Below are 25,613 nucleotides of genomic sequence, written 5' to 3'. Positions count from 1 at the left end.
GCTCAGCACAGGAGCTCGGAGGAGCTGAGCAGCAGCAGCAGGGCCCTGCTGGGGCGAGGGGCAGCGGCTGGGCTGTGCTCAGGTATGATTCATTCCCCCTTCTGCAGCACGGTTTATGTAAAGCAGCTCTGTATAAATTGCCAGATGATCTGTAATGTGCTCCTGGCTTCTAATTAGTGATGCTTCTGCTGAAGCTTTGGGGTCTGGCAGAGGTGAAGGAGGCTGGTTCATGGCTGGATGAGTTGCTGACAGCTCTCAGGGGGGAGGTGTTGGGCTGTCACAGCTATTCCTTTACCTGGGCTGTAGCAGCTGGAGGTGGTGGCTGGTAGGTCTGGGGGCTGAAATCAGTACCCCAAGATTCTTGGTCAACTTCTGACTCGTAGCTTGTCTAGCCTGTCTAGCTTGTCTGTCCTGCATCAGGCAGATCTGGACAGATCTGCCCTGGGCTGGAGAGCATCCATCCCCTGTCTCCCTGTGCCTTCCCCTTGATGCCATGGCTCACAGCAAGGCCACGTGTTCCTGAGCACCAAGGTGGCTTCTCTAGCCCCAGCAACCCATTCTGCCCCCAGGACTAACTCTCCTTCATTCCTAATCCTGATGACGTGTGGCACATTGCCCTGTTTTCGCCCACCAGCTCTTCTTGACAGATGCTGTTGGCTTTATCCAATCTGCAGTGGCTGTTCCTGCCCTGCTTGGGCAGGTGGATACATCCAGGTAAAGCTCCTAGGTGTGTAATTGTCACCGTGGTGGACACTGAGAGGAGCATGTACCGGCACCACAGAGGCACTTGTCACAGGGGCTGCTGCCTTCCTGCATCTGTGCAGGGCATCTAGGATTTCCCAGCCCCTCATCCCTGCTGGGGACCAGTTTGGGAGGGGTGGCTGTAATGGCAGGGCAGGATTCTCCAGGCAATCCCCAGATCTCAGGAGATAAGCACCCCCAGCATCCTTTCAGACGGGGCTGGAGGCCCCACCCCTGCAGGGTGGCAGGAGCTCCTCCTGGGCAGGTGGGAAGAGGCAGGAACTGCCAAATGCCACTGAGGAGGTGCTACAGCAACCAGCAGCACCTGTTCCCACTGCCCAGCCCCATTCCTGGGACAGCCCTGCTCATCCTGGTGTCCACACCATGCCTGGGGCTGCTGCAGAGCACTGTCAATGCCCACCTCTCACCCCTCCCTAAATGGGATCTTCTCCATTCCAGCTGAGCTTTGACACCAGATCAAAGGAGAGTGAGGTGGTGGGGATGGTGTTGGTGCCAGGCTCTGCTCTACGGGCATCAGGATCATGCCTCTTCCTCCGGCTGTGAGTGGGGGAAAGCTGGGGTTTGGGTTTCTTGTTGGGTTTCTTTTAAGGCAAACCTCATCCTTTACATCAAAGTAGGATTTTTTCTCAAGAATGTAAAGAATGACCCTGGAAGGTCTGAACAACTCTTTGCCGGCGACTGGAGAGACAAGAGCCCTCTCCAGAAAGCTGTCTCCACCCCATCCCCAGCAACAGCAATTCATAAGCTGAAAAATAAATCAATAACCAGTTAATGAATTTAAGATGTCTGTGTTTAAAATGTATTGGGAAAAAAACTGTTAGCTGGTCGGTGCTGGCCTAATTACTGTGAGGAAAGGCAGGGAGCTCTCAGTTCTGAGAAATAGATTTTTTTCTCTTTCTTTGGAGGAGAGGAGAGGAGAGGAGAGGAGAGGAGAGGAGAGGAGAGGAGAGGAGAGGAGAGGAGAGGAGAGGATTTGCTTTAGCAATGTGTGTAGGTTCAAAGTTTCCCCCAACTCTGTCCCTCATGCCGCTGGGAGCTCTGTCAAACCACTCCTGTCTCCTTGGCTGCCCAGCCTGGTGCTGGCTGAGCGGTGGGAGCAGGTTGTGCTGGCACATTAAAGGAGGACAGGAGGCAGTGGATGTGATACTTCTGAGTGTGTGGCAGGGCTGGCACACAGACATGTGCCTGGTCATGTGCCCAAGTCTGGGTGTCCCAGCTCCACAGGCTTGTCCTCCCTTGCTCCTGCAGCAGGGCCAGGCTGTGGTGGCGTGTTCAGCCCCAGGCTGGGGGTGCCACCCTCGGCACAGGAGCTCTGGGGTTCTGTGTGCCAGAGGGAGGCAGAGGGCTGAGGGTCTCTGTGCCTCCTCTGCCAATCTCAGCCTGTGTGCCTGTGTGCCACTGGGCGTGGAGACAGGGCAGGTGTGCCCTGTGCCAGCAGCTCTCCCCTGGACTGGGCTGGCACGGATTGGAATGTGCAGCACATTCCCGGGGCCTGTGGATGTGCTTTTCCCAGGTCCCAGGGGCTGGGAGCGACACTGGAGCACCCCACCTGCTGGGAAGGGGTTTTGTCAGCACAGACGGGTCCTTCAGTTGAATTTGCTCCCACACATTTCTGTTTCCTCTTCCAAAACCTCTCCCATATGGGCTGATTTCCATGTCAGTCCTCCTCAGGGAAGCTGTTCTGGTGTTTGGGAGCTCCAGCTGGGAGGCCACAGGAGTTCCAGAGTTTCTCAGAAGGAATATGTGGCCTTTGATTCAGTCTGCTTTGGTTCTCTCCACCGACGTGTCCCTGGCTGTTTCTCCAGTGTTGGCTGTCACCAGCTGGAGGCTGGGGAGGAATGCACAGCCTGGAGAGGTGATTTTGCTGCACAGGGAGCAGAACCTGGCTCTCTCACCTGCCAGGCTGCAGCTCCAGTTTGGCTGACATGGACCTGCGCTGGTCCTGCTGGGCAATCCCAAACCTGCTGCTGCTCTTCACTTGCCACCCCCAGGACTGGTGCCACGGCTGGGAGCACCCTCCTTTCAGCACCAAGCACCTCCTGCCGTTGTGCCCTGGGTGTGCCACTGGAGCCAGGGCTGAAGTGCCATTAACATCTTTCCTCTCCCCTCCCCAGGTCGGAGAGCAGCCTCGCTAGGTTTGCCCACCGCTTGTCGGTGAAGCAGAAGCAGGAGAAGAGAAGGAAAGCTGAGTATGGCTCGGCCGAGCTGTCTGCCTTCCGGCCCAGGTCTCTGAGCATTGAATGGTAAGAGCTGCAGGACAGGACTGGGGGAAGAGGCTCCTGCCTCTCCAGTCACCCTCCTGTCCCTTTTTCCCACTGCTGCCATTGTCAAAGCAATGTCCTGTGGGACAACAGTCCTCCAAACCCCTCCACTTGCTGCAGAGCCTCCCCCAAGGTATCAAACCAGAGCATCCTGCAGCTGAAGGTCTGTCAGGGCTCATGTGGGTAATGGGAGTGTCTGCTGAGCTGGGGCACACGAGCACACAGCCTCTGGCAAACCCCACCACTGCCCCCTTCCCCTTCCCCTTCCCCTTCCCCTTCCCTTCCCCCATGGGACTGGGAGCTGTTGGATGTATCCCCCCTCACTGCCCGGTGCTCCTCCATGGGATCAGTGGGAGCTGGGAGCTGCAGTGGGGTGTCCTCAGCTGCTGTGGGAGCTCTGCCATCTGCAGGGACATTTTCAGGGGCTGCCCTCTGTCACCAGGGCTGGAGCGAGCAGTGAGAGGGTCCTGGGCTGTTCCAGCCCGAGCCAACCTGCGGGACACGGTGCTCCCTCCCTCCCTCCCTCCCTCCCCCCCTCCCCCCCTCCCCCCCTCCCCCCCCCCTCCCTCCCTCCCCCCCCCCCTCCCCCCCTCCCTCCCTCCCCTCTGCAGTGCCTGGAGCCCCTGCTGTGAGCACAGGGCTCAAGGAGCTGTCCCCACTCGAGCAGGGGGTCATTCATCCCAGGTCATTCATCCTGGGTTTCTGAGCTCTGCTGCAAGTCTTGGAAGGAGATCATAGCCAGCCATCCCAGCGCTAGAGGTGACCTGCTAAGGATATTTAAAGGACCTGGAAATTGCATTGTGTTCTGCTTCCTTAGATGGATAAAGGAGGGTAAAACTTAAAAAAAAAAAAAAAAAAAGCTTAGAAATTGTAAGAATGTCAAGTTTGGTGTTCAATTTCCCTGCTTTTTTTGGAGATCTTTCTGGCCCTTATAGTGTGTTCTATCACTTCAGTGTGAGGCTGTGGAACCCTCCTCAAAGGCTTCCTCTATCTGTGAGGTTCCTTGAGCATCAAAGCTCTCCAGGTATTAATGAACCAGACAAAGAATTCAGGATATCTGGGGACAGACTGCTTTCTTCTCCACTTACATAACTTTCTTCCCTTTGCTAAGAGGATGTCATGAGGAAACCTGGTCTGCAATTACTCTCAGTCTCCTAAAGAGACAAATATGTGAATTTGTAATGTAGCAAAAAGAGAAACGAGCTCATTAAAAACAATCAGAGCTTGTCTTTATTCATAACAAAGAAGCATGAGAAACCAGTAAATCTCTTTCCTCTCTAAATGTGTCTTTGAAGCCCCCAGGTCCCAGTTTAGCCCTGTTGGGGGATATTTGTGGTACATTTCCCCCACTCCATAGCATTTTCCTGGGGGAAACCATCTGTCTTGCATTTGGCACACCACCTTGTGCAGCAGCGACTCGCAGCCGTGGTAGATGATGCTCTTTTAGAGGGATTTTGTAAAGCAGTCTGGAAACGAGCTGTGCCTGAGGAGGGACTGCCTTTGCCTTTGGTTTGCCCTGTGCCATCGCACCAGAGCTTGGGGCTGTGAGGCTGAGGAAGACAGACCTGGTGTCCCCATCCTTCAGGGACACAGGAACAGGCAGGCAGGACTCCCACCCTGTACTGGGGGTTTTACCCATGGCTTGGAGACTTCCTGAGCTGGATCAGACATCGCCCTGGCAGCCAGGATTGGGTGGGTTGGGCTGCTGGAGCTCAGGTGCTGGCAGGGCACAGAGGAGGGGTCACCCCAGAGGGTCAAATGCTGAGGGGTGGCAGTGAGCTGAGGACCCTGCTGCCTGCTCCCATCCATCTCACATGCAGAGGTCCTCAAAGAGGCATCTGGAGATTTTTCCAGTCTTCTCTGCAGCTATGACCTGCTAAGGGATCTCCTGGCCTTTTCCTTGGTGTGAAACAGCTTTTCTCTGTGTTCCCTGTACATCACCAGGGATCTCTGCTTATCACAGCAGGATCAGCACCTTCAGTCACTCCAAACCATCCTGGGCTGCAGGTGAGGCTGCTCTTCAGGCTGATGGAAAACTTGGATCATATCCTGGCAAATCTACAGATGCCTAACTTGTCTTCCAGAGCAAATACCTACCCACATCAAATCTGTCTGTATTTGCAACCCAGGGTTACAACTGCATCCTTTCACCTGCTTCTGCACAGAAATGAGCACCCACACTGTGTGTGACGGGTTCAGCTCATCCCACATAGGTAGGAATGGCATGGAAGAGCAATGGACCATGTTTTCCCAAATCAGCAGCTTCTGAGAATCCTGCCCATCTTGACCCCAAGGCTTGAAGGCAAAGGACAGCTCAATCTGCTGCTGCCTGTTGCCAAGGAGGAGGTAGAAAAGCATGACATCATCTGTGCTCTTTGCCTTGAAAAGCTGGGTGTCAGTCTGGGGCAGGGATTAGAGGTTCCTGTTGAAATTCCTACTAAAGCATCATCAGTACAACCTATCTCCACACAGGACAAACTGCACCAATTTTCCAGTGTTCCCAATTATTCAGGTGTTCAGGTAGGGGTGGATGGAGCTGAGGCAGAAGAGATGGAGCTGCACAGGGTCACAGAGTCTGCCTGACACTGTTCCTGCACTGAGCATAGCCAGGCAGGACAGGACACAGATGCCTTTACCTGCACTTGGCCCTTCTCCAGTGCCAGCAGCCCTGGGCCAGGAGGTGCAGTTCTTTGCTGCCACAGTGAGTAAGGGGCTGGATGTCCCGTGCTGCTGCCAGGGCCAGGGATGCTCCCGAGGCAGGGCTCACAGTGTGTGTGCCCACCAGAGCACATCTCCCTGGCTCGGGGGCTGTGGCACGCTGATGGGTGGTGCTTCCCCAGGCACAAGGCAGCTCTATTTCCCATGGCACGTGTTCCTGTGCTGCTGCAGACCAGCAGAGCACGGCCCTGCTCCCCAGCCCGGCCAGCAGCGAGCGAAGCCCTGTTAGTTCCACTTATTAAAAACAAAATTGCTGGGGGGAAGGGAGAGAAGGCAGAGAAAAAGCGAAGTATTGAGAAAACACTTCTTTCATTCATACGTTGTTTACTGAAATAAATACTTCATTATTAGCCCTTTTTTAGGGTATTTTTTTTTAAAGCCAGCACCACAAAGTCCCCAGTGTTTGGGCCTGTGAATGTGCTGGATCACCTCAGCCCATGGCTCCCCGTGCTGGTGTCCTGCTGCTGGGAGGTGCTGGAGAGGAGCTTCCCCAGTCTTTGGGAGAAACCTGGGAGCTGCACATGTCTGGTTTTGCCCAGGTTTGCTGATTCCCTTCTCTTTACTGGATGGTGTGTGCTGGAACACATGAGGTAAAACCTGGTAACTGAGGCAAGGATTTGGAATTTTGTTTATTAAAGCTCTGCTTTCTGTGGTGTCTGGTCCTAACCTAGCTCCCAAGCCTAAACACCACAAGACTACTAAAGCACTCTTGAATTGAAGCCTACCACATTTTGCTGTTGGGGTGAAGAAAGTGAAAGCTGGTGACCTCAAACTGTCCTACAGCAACACCAAAACTCCAACAATCCCTGTTCTCCCCAGTTGGAGTGAGCTGTGACCTCCTCTCCTCCTGTGCCTGTTACCTGAGATATACTCCACATTTATCTTCCCTCTGAAGTGACTCTTAATCCAATGGAAGGGCTGCGATCCCTGGTTTGCTCCTGTGTGGGAGAGCTGGGAGCCTCTGTTCCCTCACATCCTCTGCTCCTTTGCTTATTTGAAGTTTCAGCCCTGGCAAGTTTGTCCTTCTGAAATCCTTTTGTCCCTTCCTTTTCCTTTTTAGCTCTAGCTCTGGCTTTCCTTCATCTGTTTGTTCCTGGGTTTGCTTCCCCTCCACACTCCTTTTCCCATACTCGCCACTTGTTCACCTGATTTCCCTCTGTTTTCTTCTTCATTTCTTACTCACTGCTTTTTCTCTTTGGGCTCTTCGTGTTTTCCCTGTCAGCCAGCCTCCCTGTGATCCATGGTCGGAATAGCCTATTCCCATGGCAGCTCAGGAAAAATGCAGCGCATTCCTGTCTCCCCCCGTGCCGTTATCTTGGTTCTGCTCCTTGGCTGCCCACCACGAGGCTGAAGCCGTGCTGGCAGCAGCGTGTCTGTTCTTGGCGACAGGCGGCTGCCTCGGGCTCAGCCCTGCCTGCAGCTTGTTTTCCTGCCTGACCCTTGGCAGGGCTCTGGGTCCCAGCTCCTCGCTGCTGAAGCTGGGATGCACAGGGAGCTGCGTGCCCAGCAGCCGCCGTGCAGACACCACACGGGCCTGGGTGGAAGGTGCCAAGTGAGCAGGAGCCACCGGACACGGGAACCTCGCTGGCACCAGCTGGGTGCTGGAGGTGGCACATGTGACAGCTGCTGCACTCTGCCTTGTGCTTTGGGTTTGGTTATAAAGAAATTTTTTAAGGGAACTGTTTTCATGGAAGTTATTTTAAGTGTCATAGTGTAATATTTCCCCTTTGAGTGGTGTGGAGGTTCTCCCTGTATGGCTGGGCATGGGATCCCTGCTGTGGAAGTGCCTCCTAGCATTGGTGCTGTCGCTGCTGTAGGCAGATGACCTGTCCCCATCCATGGGGTCCTCACCTCCTGGCACCATGGTCCTGGTGGAGCTGCAGGGCTCGGGGGAGCTGCTGACCGATCCATCCCACTGCTCCTGATCCAGTGCATGGGAGTGCTGCTATTGCACAGCCCGCTGAGAGCCTGATGCTGTTCCCAAAGCTGTCCACAGTTGTGTGGGACTGTCCCCAGGACTCTCTGTGTGACATTTGTCCCTTTGCCAGAGTCAGCCAGCACAGAGAGAGTTGTCATCAACTTTTTGGGAAGCAAAGAGTAGCAGCAGCATGAAGATGGCAGGCTCAGAGCTCCTCCAGGTTTCACAGCCCTACTCAAGCTGTCTCAATCCACAGAAGTCTTGGAGCTCTTTCTCTCCCCAGAGCAGGAAGCTCTTAGTCTGAGTGAGGGAAAACAAGGCAAATGATCCTTGCAGTGGAAGGAGGAAGGGGAAGGCCTGGGAGCTGTGGGGACATGTGGGAGCACGGAGATGCTCTGTGCAGGCCGAGCTGCGGGCACTGCGTTAGCAGCGCTCTCTGTGGCCAGCTGACCTTGCCGAGGGTGTCACTGTCCCCATGCCAGCGGTGCCAGGCACGGATCCCAGGTGAAACACAGCCCCCAGCTCGGCTGGGCCCAGCACAGCTCCCGGGCCGTGTTGAAACGAAACGCGAGGCGCTTTGTCTCAACTGGGAGCTCTTTAAGCCCTGGCTCGGGAACAATGGCCGAGCTATGGGGTCATTTGTTCTGGTATTTCAGCAGCTCCTCATGATTTATGGGATGTTTTGTTCTGCTGCTTGTCTTAGCTTCCCCCTCTCCACCCTCCCCGTCTCCATCCCTTCTCCATTTCAGCTCCTCCTCCCCCTGCTCCCAATTCCCCTAATAGCTGTGGAGCCTCTGTGTGCCTTATGAAGTCATGGTATCTGTGACTTATTGAATTAGCTGGGTGGGAGCTGGGCCTGCTCACGGTGCCGGGCGCTGCCGGGGTGTCGGGGCTCCGGGGGAGCCAGCCCGTGCAGGGCCTCTTGCCCAGGGCTCCGTGCAGCCGGAGCTGCCCCGTGTGGCAGATGGACATTGCCATCAGCAGAACAATGCAGAGTTGGTTTAGAGGCAGTAAATGTTGTCAAGAGGAGCTGCAGCCCCAGCGAACAAGGAGGGCTCTGTGTGCAGATACTCCTGTGCCAGGGGCTGTCCTGGTGCTGCCATCCTCCCACCTCACCTCTCTGGGAGTGAGCTGGGTGCCACTCAGGGAGCCTCAGGGTCCCTGCTGTTGAACCATAACATGGGCAGTGTAGTTCAAGAGCTTGGTTGTGTCCCCAGCTCTGGGGCCATGGCCAGTGCCTCTGGATGTACTGGGGGGAGCAGGGGTTCACATCCCCCTCCCCAGAGCTGGGGGGACAATGACTGTGACAGTCATTTAACAGTGACTGTGAGGGACATGCTGATGGGGGTGGGGGGGAGAGAGCCCTCCAAGTATCTCCCTGAAAGTCCGGTTAACCTCAGGAAAGCATTGCACAGCAATAATTTACCTGTGAATGATCACTTTTTATCCTCATGTTCTGAGTTGCCTGCAGGCAGGCAGAGGCTGGAGGGCAGCTGCTGGTCCCAGTGGGACTGAGGAGGTGCTGCAGCCAGTCCTTAGCCTGGAGGCAGCTTTGGCAGAGGAGCCACGGCCCCTGCAGCTCTGCTTCTCCTGCCTCATCTGCTGGCAGCATCCTGACCTATGGGTGCAGATGGGAAAGACCTTGTGCCTCCCTTCCTGGTGCCACAAGCCTCTGGGAGCCCAGTTTTCCTCCTCTTCTCAGGAGAGGCAGCTCAGCTTGTGATTACGATGGAGCTGGAGAGGTTGGGAGCAGAGCGAGGCCTGGACCCTCTTTGTGCTGCTGCAAACTCCAGCAGGTCCAGCACTCTCATCTTCATTTGTTTCTCATGTCACTGCAGTGGGAGAAATTGAGCCCCCTGGAGAAGCAACAGAAGGAAACTGTTCAGAGAAGACTGACATCCAGCTTCTCCCTATCTGGGACCAGAGCCTTCAGCCAGGTCCCTTCCTCACTGAGAGCACAGGCAACAAATAACATTTAAAACACAAATATAAAGTATTGTACTGATTTTGTGCTCTGGCCACTTCCCTCTGGTATTGCTGGTAGCTGATACCCCCAATAAGATTATTTCTCAGTCTGTTATCCTCAGCACACTTTAATTTCTCTCAAATAGCCCAATTGCCTGATTTGTTTTTTTTTATTGTCATCATCCCTCTGCCATTTCCCATGGCCACGATCTGCAAAGCAGGATGGATGCCTTGGTCCCTGCTGAAGAGTGTGGAGGATGCTCTTCATCCTGCAGGATCTCCACTGGTTCTTCTCCATGAGCATGCCTCTGCCTGGAAGGTGCCAGTGGAGTTCCGCAGCAGGCAGCCCAATCCCCATGGATATACTGGGGGAATTGCAGAGATGTCACAATCCCTGTTATGAAAAGGAAACCTGATGGGTATCTAAATCTCAGTGCAAGTCAAACCTTTCCACACCACCTGGTATTCCATAGAATCATACATAGGAAGCTTTGGGTTGGAAGGGACCGTAAAGCTCATCTCGTTCCACCCTCTGCCATGGGCAGGGACACCTTCCACTCTATCCCAGGTTGCTCCAAACCCCATCCAACCTGACCTTGGACACTTCCAGGGATCCAGGGGCAGCCACAGCTTCTCTGGGCACCCTGTGCAAGGCCCTCACCACCCTCACACGGAGCAATTCCTTCCCAATATCCAGCCTAAACCTTCTGGTGTGAAGCCATTCCCCCTTATTTATCACTACATAGTTCCAATGCACTGGATTTAGAAGGTCTTTGCTCTCCCAGTCCCCTTATCCAGCACACAAAAGTATCTTAGTATGTTTCTTTTAATGGGAATTTCCATAATAGTCCTGGTTTCCTACTACTGGTCAGGTCTTCAGGTCTCTAGCCATGAACCTCCTTCTCCATGAGCCAGTTTGGACTTGGGGAAGGGTAGTGTGGAGGAACTGTGTGTCTAGAGCAGCTCCAGCAAGGGCAGCAGCTCACTCCAGTTCTGCCAGGCTGCATTTCCCTCTGTCCCCAGGAGCAGAAGGGATCATTGGTCCTGCTACTGATGCTTCTGGAGACGCTGGGTCAGGAAACACAGAAATGTGGACATGTCCAGATAGTCCTGACAGCTGGCACTTCCAAGGTACTCCAGTACTTTTAATCCTTATCCCTTGAGCAGTGGCAGTCACTGTTGGGCAGGTTTCCTCTGCTCTTAGATAGTTTCCTCTGGCAGAGACAATTTTGCCTTCCAGGGCTTCAGGAACCTCCTGTTTATCTTCCTGGAGAGTGTCTCACAGTGCCAGGTCGATACTGGATCTACTGGCTTGGATGCTGGCAGGAGCCAGTGCTCTGTGGGGAGGCCAAATGGGAGGGAGGAGTCATGCCAGGAACAAGGAGAGCCATGTCCTTGGATGTGCTGGGACCTCTTTCCACCTTTGATGGAGTCTTACTGCACACTGACTCTTCCCCATCCCTCGTACTCACCCTCCCTGTGTGGGCTGGATGCTGTTCAGGGAAGTTGTGAGCCCAAGTGGTCTCCACATCTGCGGAGCCTTATGTCTGGTATAGGTCAGAGAGTGAAGTTATGTGCCCACTGAGCAGCTGAGGACAAGACCTGGCCCTCATCCCTCAGCTTCTCACTCTTTAAAAGGAGCATGGCAATGTTGACCTCCTTTTTCAGGCACTTTGGTATTCCTGCCCATGGAGAGGGACGGGAACAAGATGATCTTTCAGGTCCTTTCCAACCCAAACCATTCCAGGATCCTCTGACTCTAGGAGAGCTGCTGCTGAAGGAACTGCTGTTGCTCTAGGATGCCTGGCATCTGGGGTCTCATGCTGGCTATCCCCCAGACCCATGGCTGACTTGTGAGCTTGCTCTGAGCTCCAGGCTGGCAGGTCAAGCTTTCCTGGTAGGCTTTGTACATCAGCTTGTGCTGGCACTGTAGTTAAGAGCCCCAAGGTCAAGGTTTCCGTACTGGAAGCAGACTCCAGAGAGGCTAAAACTTCTGCTCAGGGAGCAGCTTCGTTAAAAAGTGTATTTTTTTCATCCCCAAACAGTGTTCTCATTCCTAAGCATCTTTACTGGGGAGGAGGAGGCAGTTACTGAGGTCAGAGGCAATGACAGTAGCAGAGGTAATCTGAGGAGATCCAAGCAGGTATAATCTTAACCCAAATTCTTTTGGTTTTAAATGTCACTGTGCACCAGGTCTTGGAGTTGTAGGGGGATCACAACACCCGTGTGCTGGAGACATCAGCCCCTGCAAGCCTGGTCTGTGTCAGAGGACACCAGTCCTGAAGGAGAGACCCATCAGAGATTCCTGGGGGATCAGTCCCTGCTGTCCCACGCCAGGAACCAGCCCCAAGGGCAGAGGCACCTGGTGGGGCTGGGCTGGGTTGTGGTCCTGGGAGGGGCCGCTCCACCTCTGGATCTCCTTGGGAAGTGGGCCTGGGTGAAGGCAGGGGTTTGCTGGTGCAGGTTCTTCCAGGTCTGACAGGTGCCTTGTCCCTGCCTGTGCCCCCATCCTGCTGCTCCATCCTCCCTGCCCGAGCTGGGCTCCAGAGCCAAGTCCTGCTGTGCCCACAGGTCTGTGTGGGCAGGCAACCTGGACTAGGTTTGCTGTGCCCTGAAATCCCTCAAAGCACCGGGCCAAATCCTGGGAAGCAAGGAGGCTGCTTCTGGACACACATAAGCTGCTGTGACATTTAGTCAGTGCTCCTGCTTTCCCTGTCTGTGCCTGGTGTCCTGCTGCTGTCCAGCTGGGGGCTGAAGGAACCTCAGTGGTGAGCACACTCCTGGAGCTCATTGAGTGAGGAGGTGGAATTGCCGGCAGAGTGCCTGCCTGATCTCTTTGCCAGTGGAAGACAGTTTCTGCCGAGAGATCCCATCCTCCCAGTGCAGCCCTGGCCCTGCTCTGCCCTGGTCATGAGCTCTGGAAGGCTCGTGGCAGGCAGGAAAGTTTTGCTTATGGAGTAGAGCTCAACTCGGGTGAACTTCACATGAACTCCAAGTTTCTTTGGCTGTTTCCTTTCCTGATGATGCAGGCAGGTCAGGATCAGGATCCTACACTGCACAGAGACCCAAGGCTGCCTTCCTCGTGCACCAGCAGGATCACCTCATCCTTCTGAAGCACAGGGGAAGCTTCAATCTCTGCTCTTTGTGAGCAGAGACAGAACCCAGGGAACAGCTGGAGCTGTGCCAGGGGAGGGTCACACTGGATCTCACAAAAAGGTTCTTCCCCCAGAGGTGCTGGCACTGCCCAGGCTCCCCAGGGAATGGGCACAGCCCCGAGGCTGCCAGAGCTCCAGGAGTGTTTGGACAATGATCTCAGGCACAGGGTGGGACTGGGGTATCTGTATGGGGCCACGAGTTGGACTTGTGACCTTTGTGGGTCCCTTCCAGCTCTGGCTACTCCAGGCCTCTGTAATTCTTGGTATTCAGGCAGGAGCACCAGCAGAGAGATTGAGCTGTTCCTGTGTTACACTGGGACTGTGCTGCTGTCACTTTTGCTCTCCCTGGTCTGAGGGGACAGTGGGCACCCCATCCCAACACCAGGGCTTTAGTGGCCTGTTCAGGGTCACCCAGCTGGTCTGTGAGGAGTTAAATCCCACTCCTCATGATGCTCCCACACTTTACCTGGAGATCACTCTTGTTACCTCCCTTGTCTGCATTCAGACCACAGAAAAATTGGGGTAATGGAGCAAGGGAGGCCCTCAGGGCTAAGGGCTTGTTGGATCAGTGATGGGAAGGTTTGATTGCAGTGTGAGCCACCCATGTGAACACAGGGACAAGCTGTGGCATCCTAGGCCAGCATGTGGCAGGGCATGGTGGGCACAGTGGGGTTTTCCAGGTGTGTGTGCATCCTGATCCTGAGGAAGCTCTTGCAGCACGTGTGAAAAGCAGAGTGAGGAGCATGGTGGGAAGAGCTGGGTGTCTGAGGAACAAGAGGGTGTCCTCACCCCTTACCTCACTGCTTAGGGATGAGGAGGGGGAGGAAGGAGGCAGCAGCACCCACCATGTGTTGGGGCCACCAGCTCTGGAGACGTTTCCCAGCCTCTTGGTGGTGGAGGGGCCCAAGCTGGCTGTGTGTGTCTCAAAGGTCCTGCTTGGTGTAACTGTGTGAGCAGGGATGTCCCAAGGGCTTTGGGAGATCTTGGAGGTGCTGTCTCCTCTCACCCCCCTGCCACCTCCCATCTCCAGGGTCCCTGTGAGCTGCATGGAGGGATAAGGAGGGCACCACAGATTAGGGCTGTAGAGCACTTCACAGAGGAAGTTTGTTTGCTCTTACCTTTGCCAGGCTGTAACTGTTTGGGCTGGATTGTTCCATGCTTTTCTGCCTGAGGCTGAACTTTCTCTTTTTTTTTTCTCTATTTTTCCCAATTTTAAGCAGAAGGTTGGGGAAAAACGGTAGCTTTGCCAATTTCTTTTTTTTTTTTTTTCCTCCCGTCTCTTTATTTGAGGGCTTCTGGTGTCTCCACTCTTTGAAAAAGAGACTTGAAATTTGGCAGGGATGATGCATTCCTGCTGGAAATCAACACAGATTTGGTCAAATGCTTAGCCACTGGAAAGCATGGCTGGGCATGTCTGGAGGAGCTCTTCAGGGACCAGCTGCTGGTGTCCCCATTTGCAAAGGGACTCTGGCCATGCTGTGTCCATCCTCCTGTCCCTTTCTCTAAGGGCACCTTGCTCACACAAGTCCAGGTCAGGAGTGGTGGCTGAAGGATCTGTTTCCCAAAACCAAGTCTCAAAAGCAGTTTACCCAAGGCAATGTTGTCTTTGTCCCCATTTCCCCTGCATGGCACTGGCTGTGGGTATCACCTGCCTCTCACCCTCAGCAGAGCTCAGGCCAGCCTGGGCAGTACCTTGTGAGGGGAGGAGAAGATGAGGAAATGCTCCTGTCATGTGAGACCTGGGAAAGGGGGTTTGTAGACCTGCCTGTTCCATGGGTGAGCTCAGCAGTATCACATCCATGTGTGGAAGGACAGAATCACAGAATCATTACAGCTGGGAAGGACCTTCAAGGCCATCAAGTCCAGGCTGAGCAGGTCCTGGTAGGTGGAGGATTGACCTATGGTTTTCATGCCTATGGTTTTCAAAGTTGCTCCTTTATATTAGAATGGAAACTTTTTCTAATTGCTGTCCTGGGGGCTTTGGAAATTCCTCCACGGACTGTGTTATCTTCAGCTGGGGTTTCTCTGCTTTATGGTACCTCAGAGCTTTCTGCAGAGAGAGGAATGGCACATGAGATGGGAAAGCTCTGGTGTGACGAGGAGCAGGCAAGCCCCAGCTGGAAGGAGGTCCTGCTGGTGGTTACTGTCCCCAGTCAGTGCTGGGGTTACAAGAGTGCTTGGGCACTTGTAGGGTGCTTTCTAGCAAAATGGTGGAAAAAGCTGGCTTCTCTTCTTCTACTGCAGGCTTTGGACCCTGGCTCCATGGAGATGCTGTTGTAGTTGGGTGGCAGTGACCCAGCCCCTCTGGTGTTGCTCATGAGTTGGGTGGTGCTGGCATGAGTCCAGCTCCAGGGGAACGTGGTGGGGTGGTCAGAGAAGATTCTGGTGGGTGCTGGCCAGGGAGCTGATCTGGAGCAAGCAAATGCAGCATGAAGCTGTGCCGGGTAAGGGGTTTGCCAGGCTGGAACATGCTGGTCCAGGGAGATCCCAGTGGGGGAGGCTGTTCCTGGTCTGTTGCTGGGACAGTCTGTGGGCAGTGGCTGGCTTGCCCAGCACTGCTGGCTGGCTCCTGCTGGGTGCCCTCCAGTGGGTTTCTGACTCCAGTAACATTTACCAGCTGGGCAGCAGCTCTGGAGCCGGGTGTGTGCCTTCGTCTGCTCTTCCATTGTGACCATTGTCTCCTCCTCCCTGCCGAGATCATTGGCTGTGGGCTCCCTTTTGTAACCTCTTTGGGTGCAGCTCTGGAAGTCTTCAGCCTGGTTTCCTTCAGAATGCTGGTCCCATCTGGCTGGACGTCTTGGGTGGGACAATGGAATGGAGGTGGGTTTCCACCAGAAAGAACATCCCAGTGATGGGCTGGAGGACTGGGAAGTACAGGTGGGATGGAGGTGGCTGAGGATGGAGTCCAGCTAGAGGCATGGGGGAGTGAGCTCAGGACACCTCCAGAAGACCTTCTTGGGTGATTTTTCTACCATTTGATGGTTCTGGAGAAGAGGTGGCTTCCACCAGAAGGCGCATCCTGGTGGCACCAGGTGGCGCAGGAGGTTAAAGGATTTGGTTCTCTGCAAGTCTGGGTGGAAATGGATTGCCTCTCACTGCTGTGATGAGTGTGCAGGTCTCAGCACGTGGAGCTGTGCCCCCATGCCAGGCCAGCCTCAGCCCAGGGTGAGAGATTGGGGATGGGGCTCCCTGGAGCTCGGTTTCCAGCAGAACCAGGAGCTGACCCAAACTTTGAACCCTAGTGGGGGGCCTGAGTGTAGACCCCACCATGCCAGAAAAAGGCAGAGTGATGTGGAGAAGCCACACTGGGAGGGAGAGCTGGGTGGTGTCAGGGGAGTGACGAGACAGTGGAACGTTACCCTGGGGTGAGGCTATGCCAAAACACATGACATCCCTCTGGCACAAGCTCAAGCTATGTTGGGCACAGAGAGGTGAGTGCTTCTTCCTGGCTCTTGGAAGGTTTTTGGTGGGGTGCAGGTACATGGAAGCAGCCCTCAGAGCAGCTGGGACACTGCCATCCCAGCCCCCTTCCTCCTCCCATTGGAACAGCCTCTGGCCCCATGGGCTCTGCCAGCCCCCTGCCCTGCCCTGCTCCCTGCTCCCCCCCTCAAAAGTGTGTGTCAGGACACAAGGAAGGGAACAGGACCAGCCTTGGGTGAGTGTGACCTTTCATCCCTTCTCACTCTTCCCAGCAAGCCAGTTGTGCTCTGGGCATCTCTGTGCTGAGCATCTACCTCCCGCTCTTGTTGGATCCAAAGTGGGCCCCTGTGAACCCACAAGGATACTTTTTCTGCCTTCTTTTGCTTTCAGTGATCTTTAATTTCAGTCATCTTATGACTCAGCTCCTGCATTTGATCCCCTGGAGCATGGTTTGCACACATGCAGCTGTGGCAGTAGTGCTGCTCATTCCTGGCAGGCCCAGCTGGGATAGGGTTTCCTCCTGACAGAGGGGCAGCGAGTCCCCATGGCTCATCTGCTTCCCCATGTGGAACTCTGATTTTACCAGGGTGGTGTTAGTGGCTTGGAGGTGTCTCTTAGGGCTCTGCTGACCAGCTCCAGCATCTGGGCTTGTGAGATCCTGGCAGGACAGCAGTGGAAAAGAGCAGGTGCTCTCTGGTCCCTCTGTCTGCCTGTCCACCCATCCCTACCTGTGAAGGTCTGGCTGGTTGCTGGTGCTGGAAGCATCAGGCACATGTGGGTGTGGGGCTGAACGCTGGTTCTGGCAGTGGGTGTGGGACACGGTCAGCAGAAGGTGATACCACAGAGCTCCCATGGAGGGCACTCTGGGCACTGACCTTTAGGTCCTGCCCCTTCTTGCTGCCTGTTCCCTGCGAGCAGCTCTGGTCTGGAGCAGCTCCTGACTCAGCAAGGAGCAGCCAGGCATGGTGCTGAGCTCCCTCTGGGGTGCTGGGCCTCCTTTCTTGGAGTGCCAGGCAAGCACAAGGTAACAAACCCCTGCAGAGGTTTGCAGGGAACAGGGGTTTATGGAGTGCAGGGATTTGCTGGGCACAGATACTTGTAGAACATGGCTTGTCAGGGGACCACATTTTTCAGGAGACGAGGTTTTTCAGGGGACAGGGGTTTGCAGGGGTTTGCAGGGGACAGGGATTTGCAGGGGACAGGGGTTTGCAGGGGACAGGGGTTTGCAGGGGACAGGGATTTGCAGGGGACAGGGGTTTGCAGGGGACAGGGGTTTGCAGGGGACAGGGATTTGCAGGGGACAGGGGTTTGCAGGGATTTGCAGGGGACAGGGATTTGCAGGGGACAGGGGTTTGCAGGGATTTGCAGGGGACAGGGGTTTGCAGGGGACAGGGGTTTGCAGGGATTTGCAGGGGACAGGGATTTGCAGGGGTTTGCAAGGGCAGCAGTTCACAGGGAATAGAAGTTTGCAGGGTGCCTGCAAGCTCCCACCGAGCCAGGCCCCAGGGCTGTGCGCTTTGGCTCTTGGCACCAGAGTTCTGGCTCTGTCTGCCTCCTCCCTGACAGTGCCAGAGTTTTTGGGTGGTCACAGGGCTGTGATCACAACCACCACTGCCTGTTGTGTAGTGGGTACCTGGCACTGGGCTGACCACACTGGGCTTCCCCAGGAACTTTGATCATGACTTGGGGCAGCCTGTCCTGCTCTGTCCTGTCTCCATCAGGTTCCAGTTAAAACCAAATGCATTCTCCAGCCTAAGCTGCACAGCCATTTGAGCCTTTCCAAAAATGAAACAAATACCCACGGACTGCAATTCGAATTGCAGCTCAATTAGGGCTTGTTCCCAGTGCGATCATAAAACCTCCAGTACGAAAACAAACAACCCAAGCAAACCACATCCAAGCCTGACAGCATCCTCTGGAATGCCTTTAAAATAACAAGGAGGGCAGAGGAAGATGAAAGCAGTGTGGCCAGCGGGAAGAAGGCTCTCTGGCCCTGAGGGGCAGCCTGGAGGTGGGCTGAGCAGGTGTGGGGCAGGGCAGTTTGGGATAGGGAGAACACAGAAGGATGTGATGGAGATGGGCTCGATGGGTACCATGGAGATGTGGACCAGTGTGGAAGTGATGAGCATGACAGAAATGGGGCAGCCCGGGGCCCGGGGTTGGGCTGTTAACGGGAGGATTTCCCAGGGCGAGGAAGAGGAAGCTGTAGAGGTGGTTTGGAGCGTGGTGGTTGTTCTGGGAGAGGCTGTGGTGTGTGAGCAGCGCGGGGGGAGCGCAGGAGCCGGCGGCTGGAATGCGTGTCCCGCGTAACCCTGGCTTGCACCATGTCCAGCCAGTCTGGTGCCGCGCTTCGGGTTTCACGGCGGACTCGAAACCCGGCCATATTTAGCGTGAGCCTCACTGGCCTGTCAGGGAGGGGAAGCCGCAGCACAACTAATAAAAAAAGCCAAACAAAAACAATGTAATTAAAGAGACTCAGCACTGTGTGTTCCCATAGCAAGAACATTTACCCAAGACTTCCTTGCTCATATACTTAATGTCAAGCAGCAATTAAAGACTGGCTTTGTGGCGAAGCAAGGAGGAAGGTTTGCCCTGGCCTGGAGATAGGAGCCCAGGGCTGAGCCATCCCCGGTGCCTGTGCCGGTGGGGAGGGACCGGCAGGTTTTGGCACTGGGAGGTGCCCCGGGGACATGTGTGGGTCACGTAGAGGTGCTGCATCCCGAGCAGCAGCTCCCAAACCCCTCCAGTCAGAGATGCCCTCAGTCAGTAATGCACAGACACACTCAGCTCCATCCCCACAAAAGTTTGGCTGCACAGAAGCAGAAAGCTGGATTTTCTGTGATTTTCCAGGTAGGGACCTCCACACAGGACATGCAGGAGCTCTGCTGGGGTAAGTCCTTGTGAAAACAGTAAAATCAGCAGAGCTGGGCTGAGTTATAAAAGCTTCCAGCATCTCCTTCCTGACCCAGACCTGTGGATGGAGACTGTGTGAGCCTCTGAAATGTCTTATCACCTCCCTCAAGGGATGGTTTGGGGTGCCTGGAGCCAGGCTAGAATGCCAGGAGCCAGACTGTGTCCACTGGTGCCCCCTTCACTGCAGCCCAAGGTGGTGCTCATGGGCTGCTGGTGTTAGCAGCATCAGCTGCCTTGGCTGGTGTACCTGTCCTTGTGCCGTGTCCCTCAGCACAGTGCCCAGGGAGAGGTGCCCCCTGCCCTGGCAGTGCTGCACGAGGTGTGTGTGCAGGAGGATGCCCCTGCATGGCACAGCCAGGACAGCAGCTCTGTGTGATGGCAGAGGTCAGGGGGACACTGCAAATAAAAGTCTGATTTGGGGTACATTTTAATGAGCATTGAACCACAAGATCCTTCTGGTCTCACTTTTAAGCAGTGATCAGGAGGTCTAATTAAAAAAATAAAAAAAGCAAGAAGCAGCAGCATTATTGTGTTGCCGCAGAGTTTTTTCAAGTGTCTCCACTCCCTTCCTCCCCAAAGGCACAGCTGGGCCTGCAGCAGTGGGGTGTTTTATGGGACACTGTCAGTGAGTGATCTATTTGGTTGGCTCCAAGCCTCTCACAGAGTCCTGAAGTCTCTGTCTTTCCCAAATTCAGCCTGTGACTGAAGAGGGAGATGCAATGGGGATGAGACATTTGTGCAGGCTCTTTTGTGCTGTGCCTCAGGAGGACACTGCCAGCCCCCAGCCAGCCCTGTGGTGTGGAATCTCATGTGTCCAGCCTGTGGGAGTCCCTTCTGCCAGGGCTGAGTGAGGACTGAACCCGGGGGATGGTCCTTGCCATGTGCTCCCAGCACAAGTGTTCCCCAAAAGGTGCAAAACCCTTCTGATTTGGTGCAAGGGGAGTGCTCCAAGGGAAGTGCTCCAAGGGTAATGCTCTTCCTCATCCCCTGGAGAGGTGGAGGGCACTGAGCACTGCTGGGCATTTCAGATCTCACCCAGGGTGTGCTTTTCATTTGGATACCGAGCTGCTGGGAGTCAGCTTTCCACTCCAGAGCCTTGCTGTGCCAGGGTGGGCTGTGTGTCCATGGGGGTGTTCTCTGCTGCCATGTGTTCTCACGTGCCATGATCTCCTCGGGCAGCACAGACACCCCGTGGTGTCTGCTGTGGGGACAGCAGGGACGATGTGCTGCCACTGGTGCTCAGGAAGTTCTGCACTGACCCAGGGGCCTGACACCACACTGAGCTCCTCCAAGCACTGGGGTCTAACAGCACTGGGCTTCTGGAGCTCCAACAAAAATGTCTTGGCAGGAGCAGCATCTATATAAGTTAGTTTTTATTGCTAAACAAAAGGGGCATGCTTGCTTCAGCTCCACGCAAAACAAAACCCAGCAGGTTTGCCAAGTGGGGAGAAAAGAGGAAAGCTGGAGGAAACAAACAAACAAACAAACTAACTAACTAACTAACAAAGAAACAAAGTCTGTTTTGATGCCTTTCCCTGGACCCAGGTTTCAATAAGCAAGTGTGTTTTCTAGGCACACAGATGTTTCCATGGAGCAGGAGTGTTTTGCTCTGCGTCTGCATGGCCAGGTCACTGCACAGCACCTAAATGCCTTGGTGGTGTGCAGAGCCCAGGATGGATAACTGCTGTGCCTGCTGCTCCAAGGGCCCTTCTGCCTTGCAGGGATGCTGATCATAGCATTTGGTCCTAGTTCTGAGCGTGCTTTTTGATGGGTTATGAAATCCCACTCTTTGGATGGGTTCCCCTACTCATGTTCCATTTTTAATCCAGCCTCTATTTTGCCAGTCGTGAAAAATTGCTTATGCATAGGCAAAACCAGTGGAAAATGCAAACGCATCAGCAGCTCCTCCTCATGCCAGACATGGCACCTCATGTCCCCCTTCTCCCCAGAGGATCTGCTCTGAGTGTTGGTCTCTGCTGTAGAGTGTTGGTGTCCGTGTCCATGGCCATAGTTATGAACTTGTGCTGCACAGGGTTGAGCGTGGCCCTGGATGTGGGTCAGGCCAAGTGTCCTCAGGTGTGGAGAGACCTCTCACACTCAGATTTTTCTCTCAGAAAACACCTGTATGTTGATTGTGCCACTTGATCTCATAGGATCATACAGCCATGGGACAGCTCAGATTGGAAGTGACCTTAAATCTCCTCTCATTTCACCCCCTGCCATGGGCAGGGACACCTTCCACTATCCCAGGCTGCTCCAAGCCTCATCCAACCTGGCCTTGGGCACTTCCAGGGATCCAGGGACAGCCACAGCTTCTCTGGGCACCCTGTGCCAGGGCCTGCCCACCCTCCCAGGGAACAATTCCTTCCCAATATCCCATCTATCCCTGCCCTCTGGCAGTGGAAGCCATTCCCTGTGTCCTGTCCCTCCAGGCCCCCGTCCCTCATCCCTCTTGAGCTCTCCTGGAGCCCCTTTAGGCACTGGAAGGGACTCAGAGGTCTCCCTGGAGCCTTCTCTTCTATGTGAACATGTGAACATCCTCAGCCTGGCTCCAGAGCAGAGGAGCTCCTGTCCTTGGAGCATCTCTGTGGCCTCCTCTGGACTCACTTTCCTGTGCTGGGGGCCCAGATCTGGAGGCAGCTCTGCAGGTGGGGTCTCACCTGAGTGGGACAGAGGGGCAGATTTGCCCCCTTGCCCTGCTGCCCATGCTGGTCACCTCCTGCTGCGAGCTCCTGGCTGGGGTGAGCTTGGCTGGATTGGGTTGTCTCTCCCTGATAACTGGTTTTTAGGGTTCTCCTGTCCTTTGCCTGTTCCAACCTTGGGTACCCCTGTGAACTGAATTGGAGCCTGGTTCAGGAGAGCATCCCTTGCATCTTGTGCTAACACACCACTGACATCCACATGGCTGTGAGAATTCAGCAAACTCTGCAAGGGCCCAGTTCCTCTTCTGCTCCCAATACCAACCCTTGTCCTCTGAAAGCCATCAGCATCTTCCATCCTTCATCCTTCAGGCTCCCTTTTCCTCAGGCACAGAGCTGTGCTGCTTCCTTGTTTGCTGCATCAGGCTGGGAATGGTGGGAGCAGCTCCCTGGAGTGACAGCCACCCACACTGACTCCAGGGACTGGAGCATAGTGCTGAGCTGATGTCATGTACCTGGAGCCTGCCCTCTCCCTGCCACTTTGGGCAGGCACCAGGGAGCTTTTCCTTCCCACAGCCAGCCTGGAGGGCAGCAGGGACCAGGCAGCCTCAGGGTGTGGCTGGAAGGTCACTGCTGCCAGCAGCAGCACCGCTGGCACATGGAGCTGTTCACAGCCCAGGCTCCTGGTGGTGAGAGGTTGTGAGATGGCCACCATGGTCCCCACCAGCCACATCATAGAATCATGGACTGCTCTGGGTTGGAAGGGACCTTCAAGATCGTTTGCCTCATCCCACCCCCTGCCATGGGCAGGGACACCTTCCACTATCCCAGGCTGCTCCAAGCCCCATCCAGCCTGGCCTTGGACACTTCCAGGGATCCAGAGGCAGCCACAGCTTCTCTGGGCACCCTGTGCCAGGGCCTCTCCACCCTCATGCTAAAAATTTTTTCCTTATGTGTTGCCTGGTGATTTGTGGGCAGGGCGGTGATGCCCTGCCTGTGCAGGTACCCACTGAGCTGGGCTGGGCTGGCCCTGCTCTCCCAGCCCCCTGGGCTCTGTCCTGGCCACAGCAGCCCTGGCTGTCAGGGACTGGTTCTCAGCTGGAGACTCAGAGGGGCTACACCCTTCAACAAAATTCACTTAAAATCAAGGAATTGCAACAATTATTAACACTTTTTACTAGGCCAAGATCTGCAGTGTTGCAAACATTAACATTCAGAATATCCATAAACCACATTATAAATGACCCAGTGAATTTGCTTGTGTTCAATGCTGGAGGAAGGGAAAAAATGAAGGTGCCTTATGCTCATCCATCCTCATGTGCTTTTTAAAAAAAGAAAACCACCTCTATTGCATTGGTTTCCTGAGACAGAATCATAGTTAGAATCACTAAGATTGGAAAAAACATTTAAGATCATCAAATCCAACAATTAACCCAGCACTGCCAAGGCCACCACTAAACAATGTCCCCAAGTGCCACATCCACACAGCTTTTAAATCCCTCAAGAGATGGTGACTCCATCACTGCCCTGGGCAGCTGTGCCAGTGCCTGACCACCCTTTCAGGGAAGAAATTTTCCCCAAGATCCAATCTAACCCTCCCCTGGCCCAGCCTGAGGCCGTTCCCTCTCCTCCTGTCCCTGTTCCCTGGGAGCAGAGCCCAACTCCCCCCGGCTGTCCCCTCCTGTCAGGGAGTTGTGCAGAGCCAGAAGGGCCCCCTGAGCCTCCTTTTCTCCAGGCTGAGCCCCTTTCCAGCTCCCTCAGCTGCTCCTGCTGCTCCAGCCCCTTCCCAGCTCTGTTCCCTGGACATGCTCCAGCCTCTCAAGGTTTTTCTTGTCATGAGAGGCCCAAAACTGACCCCAGATGGATCTGACCAGCCCCAATTCATCCTTCCACAGAACCTCAGCTTCTTCTCTGCAGAGGGGGATGGAGTTTGCTGGTGTGTGGCTTTATGGCACTGCAAACCTGATGTCCACATCACTTCCCTGATGATCACAAACACATCCCCCATGGCCAGAGAGCTGAACTGCTGGGGCAGGCAAAGCACCTGTCCCCTGCTTGCAGACAGTAGGACAATAATTTGCAACAAGAATCAGTTGTGGCTAGGATAAATTTAGCTTGGCTGCACTGAGACTCTTCAGGTGGAGGAGGTGGGATCTCCTCCCACTCCTCCCTGCAGGATGGGGCTTTGCCATGGGTGAGCTGGTGTTGGCTGGTTGGCCTCTGAGAGCAGGACATCTGTAGGTGTTTTCAGCTATCAGTTGCTCTAGGGTAAAGTTTAGCTCTAGATAAATCAAGACCATTTCACTGAGTCCAGATGACTCATAACCACAGGGCAGGAAACTCTTTTATCTTGGGGGCAGCTGGTTTAACGTAGATAGATGTTCACTCCTGAGCACTGAATAATTTCCATCTCTTTAGTTCTCATTAAAAGCAAATTAGAGGAGGGAAAACAGTGAGAAATTTCTCTCTGTCCCTGTTTCTGCCATCTCTGAGAGAGCTTCCTCCCAGCTGTGCAGTCTGCCTGCACTGGGTCATTTGCCATGTATTTTAATTGGCAGAACAAAGGACCTTCTCTCCAAAACACCACTCCGTTTTAAACCTTGATTCTGCAGGCACAAATGGAGCAGGGATCTGTTACAACAGGGTCTGCTCCAGCTTCCATAGAGGGAAGAGCACTCTTGTGTGGGAGAGCATTGTTGCCTCCTTTGAAGAAGGGGAGCTGCAGTGGAATTTGCACATCTTGTTGATGAGCCTGCTGAAAGAGTCACCTTCACCTCAGAGCAGCAGCTGGAGGTGGAGAGGAGACAGAAGAACTTGGGTAGCAGGGAACTCTTAAACACAAGAGAAAGAGCAAGGTTTTGCTGGAGAACCTTTCAAGTCAGTTCCTAAATATGCCAGGCAATGCTTTGCATCTCAGGCTTTGCCTGAGGTCAGGATCTGCCTTCCTGTCTCTTCCTTCCAGAACAGCTCTGCCTGCTCAGGCACAGGTAGCTTTTCTCATCTCTGCCCCAGTGACAGCAGAGATGTGCTGCTGCGCCTGTGCCCTCTGGGATCCTGTCCCTGCCCTCTGCAGAAGGCTGTGTGTGCTGTGTGTGAGCCCTTGGCACGAGGAGCCCTCAGGAGAGGCTGTGCCAGGGGCTGCTCCCTGTCCACAATGACACGTGGTGTGCACAGGCTGAGGACTCCATGTCCAGAGCCAGGCAGGTCCTGGAGACCACAGGACTGGTTTTCCAGCCCCTCCTTGCATTGTGTAGGTATGTCCCACCATGGTGACACATTCCTGGCTGCAGATCCCTTCCTCCCCACCAGAACCAGTAGAACTCTGCTGCTCAAAACTCACCCACTCCCACGTGGCTGCTCCAGGGTATTTTGCCACCTGAAGTGACAAAACACCTGTCTGCTTTTGCAAATGGTGTGGTTGGTGCTCAGTGTCTGATCCGTGAAGCCCCATGTTCAGATAATGTCCATTCCTGGAGCAACCCAGGGCAGCAACTTGACACCGTGGCTTGGGCCACACTGGAGACCTCTAAATCCACAGGCTGAAGCTGGTGAGATGAATGATTGCCAGGAGCCAACCTCCGCAGCATTTTCCACTCTTAAATATCACAGTAATAAAAGGTAAAATCATTAAAGTCCTTCTGCAGCCCACTGTGCCTCATCTGAAATGAGTGAGGGTTTATTAATATCCTGTCTCATGATGATGGCTTTATAAACATCCTTACCACAGGCACAGCCTCTCTGGAGTGTTTTGGCATGATCTTCAGCCAAATGTCATGCTTTTATCACACTTGATATTTAACCAGTAAAGCAAGGGGGGGAAGACCTTGCCCCTAATATATCCCCCTGTGTATAAATATACACA

The 25,613-nt window shown here is 54.4% G+C and overlaps 1 protein-coding gene across 6 annotated transcripts in view; it reads left to right on the top strand.

Moving 5' to 3' along the window:
- The window catches only part of LOC131584575 (ankyrin repeat and fibronectin type-III domain-containing protein 1-like), a 244,447-nt gene that overhangs the window by 202,049 nt on the left and 16,785 nt on the right, over positions 1 to 25,613 (top strand). For 5 of the 6 annotated variants that reach the window (XM_058849854.1, XM_058849856.1, XM_058849858.1 and 2 more), the window contains one exon: positions 2,877 to 3,005. The exons of the other annotated variant lie outside the window; for it this stretch is intronic. In XM_058849854.1, the coding sequence (XP_058705837.1) occupies positions 2,877 to 3,005 (129 nt within the window). The remainder of the gene's footprint in view (positions 1 to 2,876; positions 3,006 to 25,613) is intronic. 6 annotated transcript variants of the gene reach the window in all.

Source organism: Poecile atricapillus, chromosome 14 (assembly GCF_030490865.1).
Source record: "Poecile atricapillus isolate bPoeAtr1 chromosome 14, bPoeAtr1.hap1, whole genome shotgun sequence".
Classification (NCBI taxonomy): domain Eukaryota; kingdom Metazoa; phylum Chordata; class Aves; order Passeriformes; family Paridae; genus Poecile; species Poecile atricapillus.
Note: the sequence above shows the minus strand (reverse complement) of the source record. Positions and strands in the feature narration are given on the sequence as shown.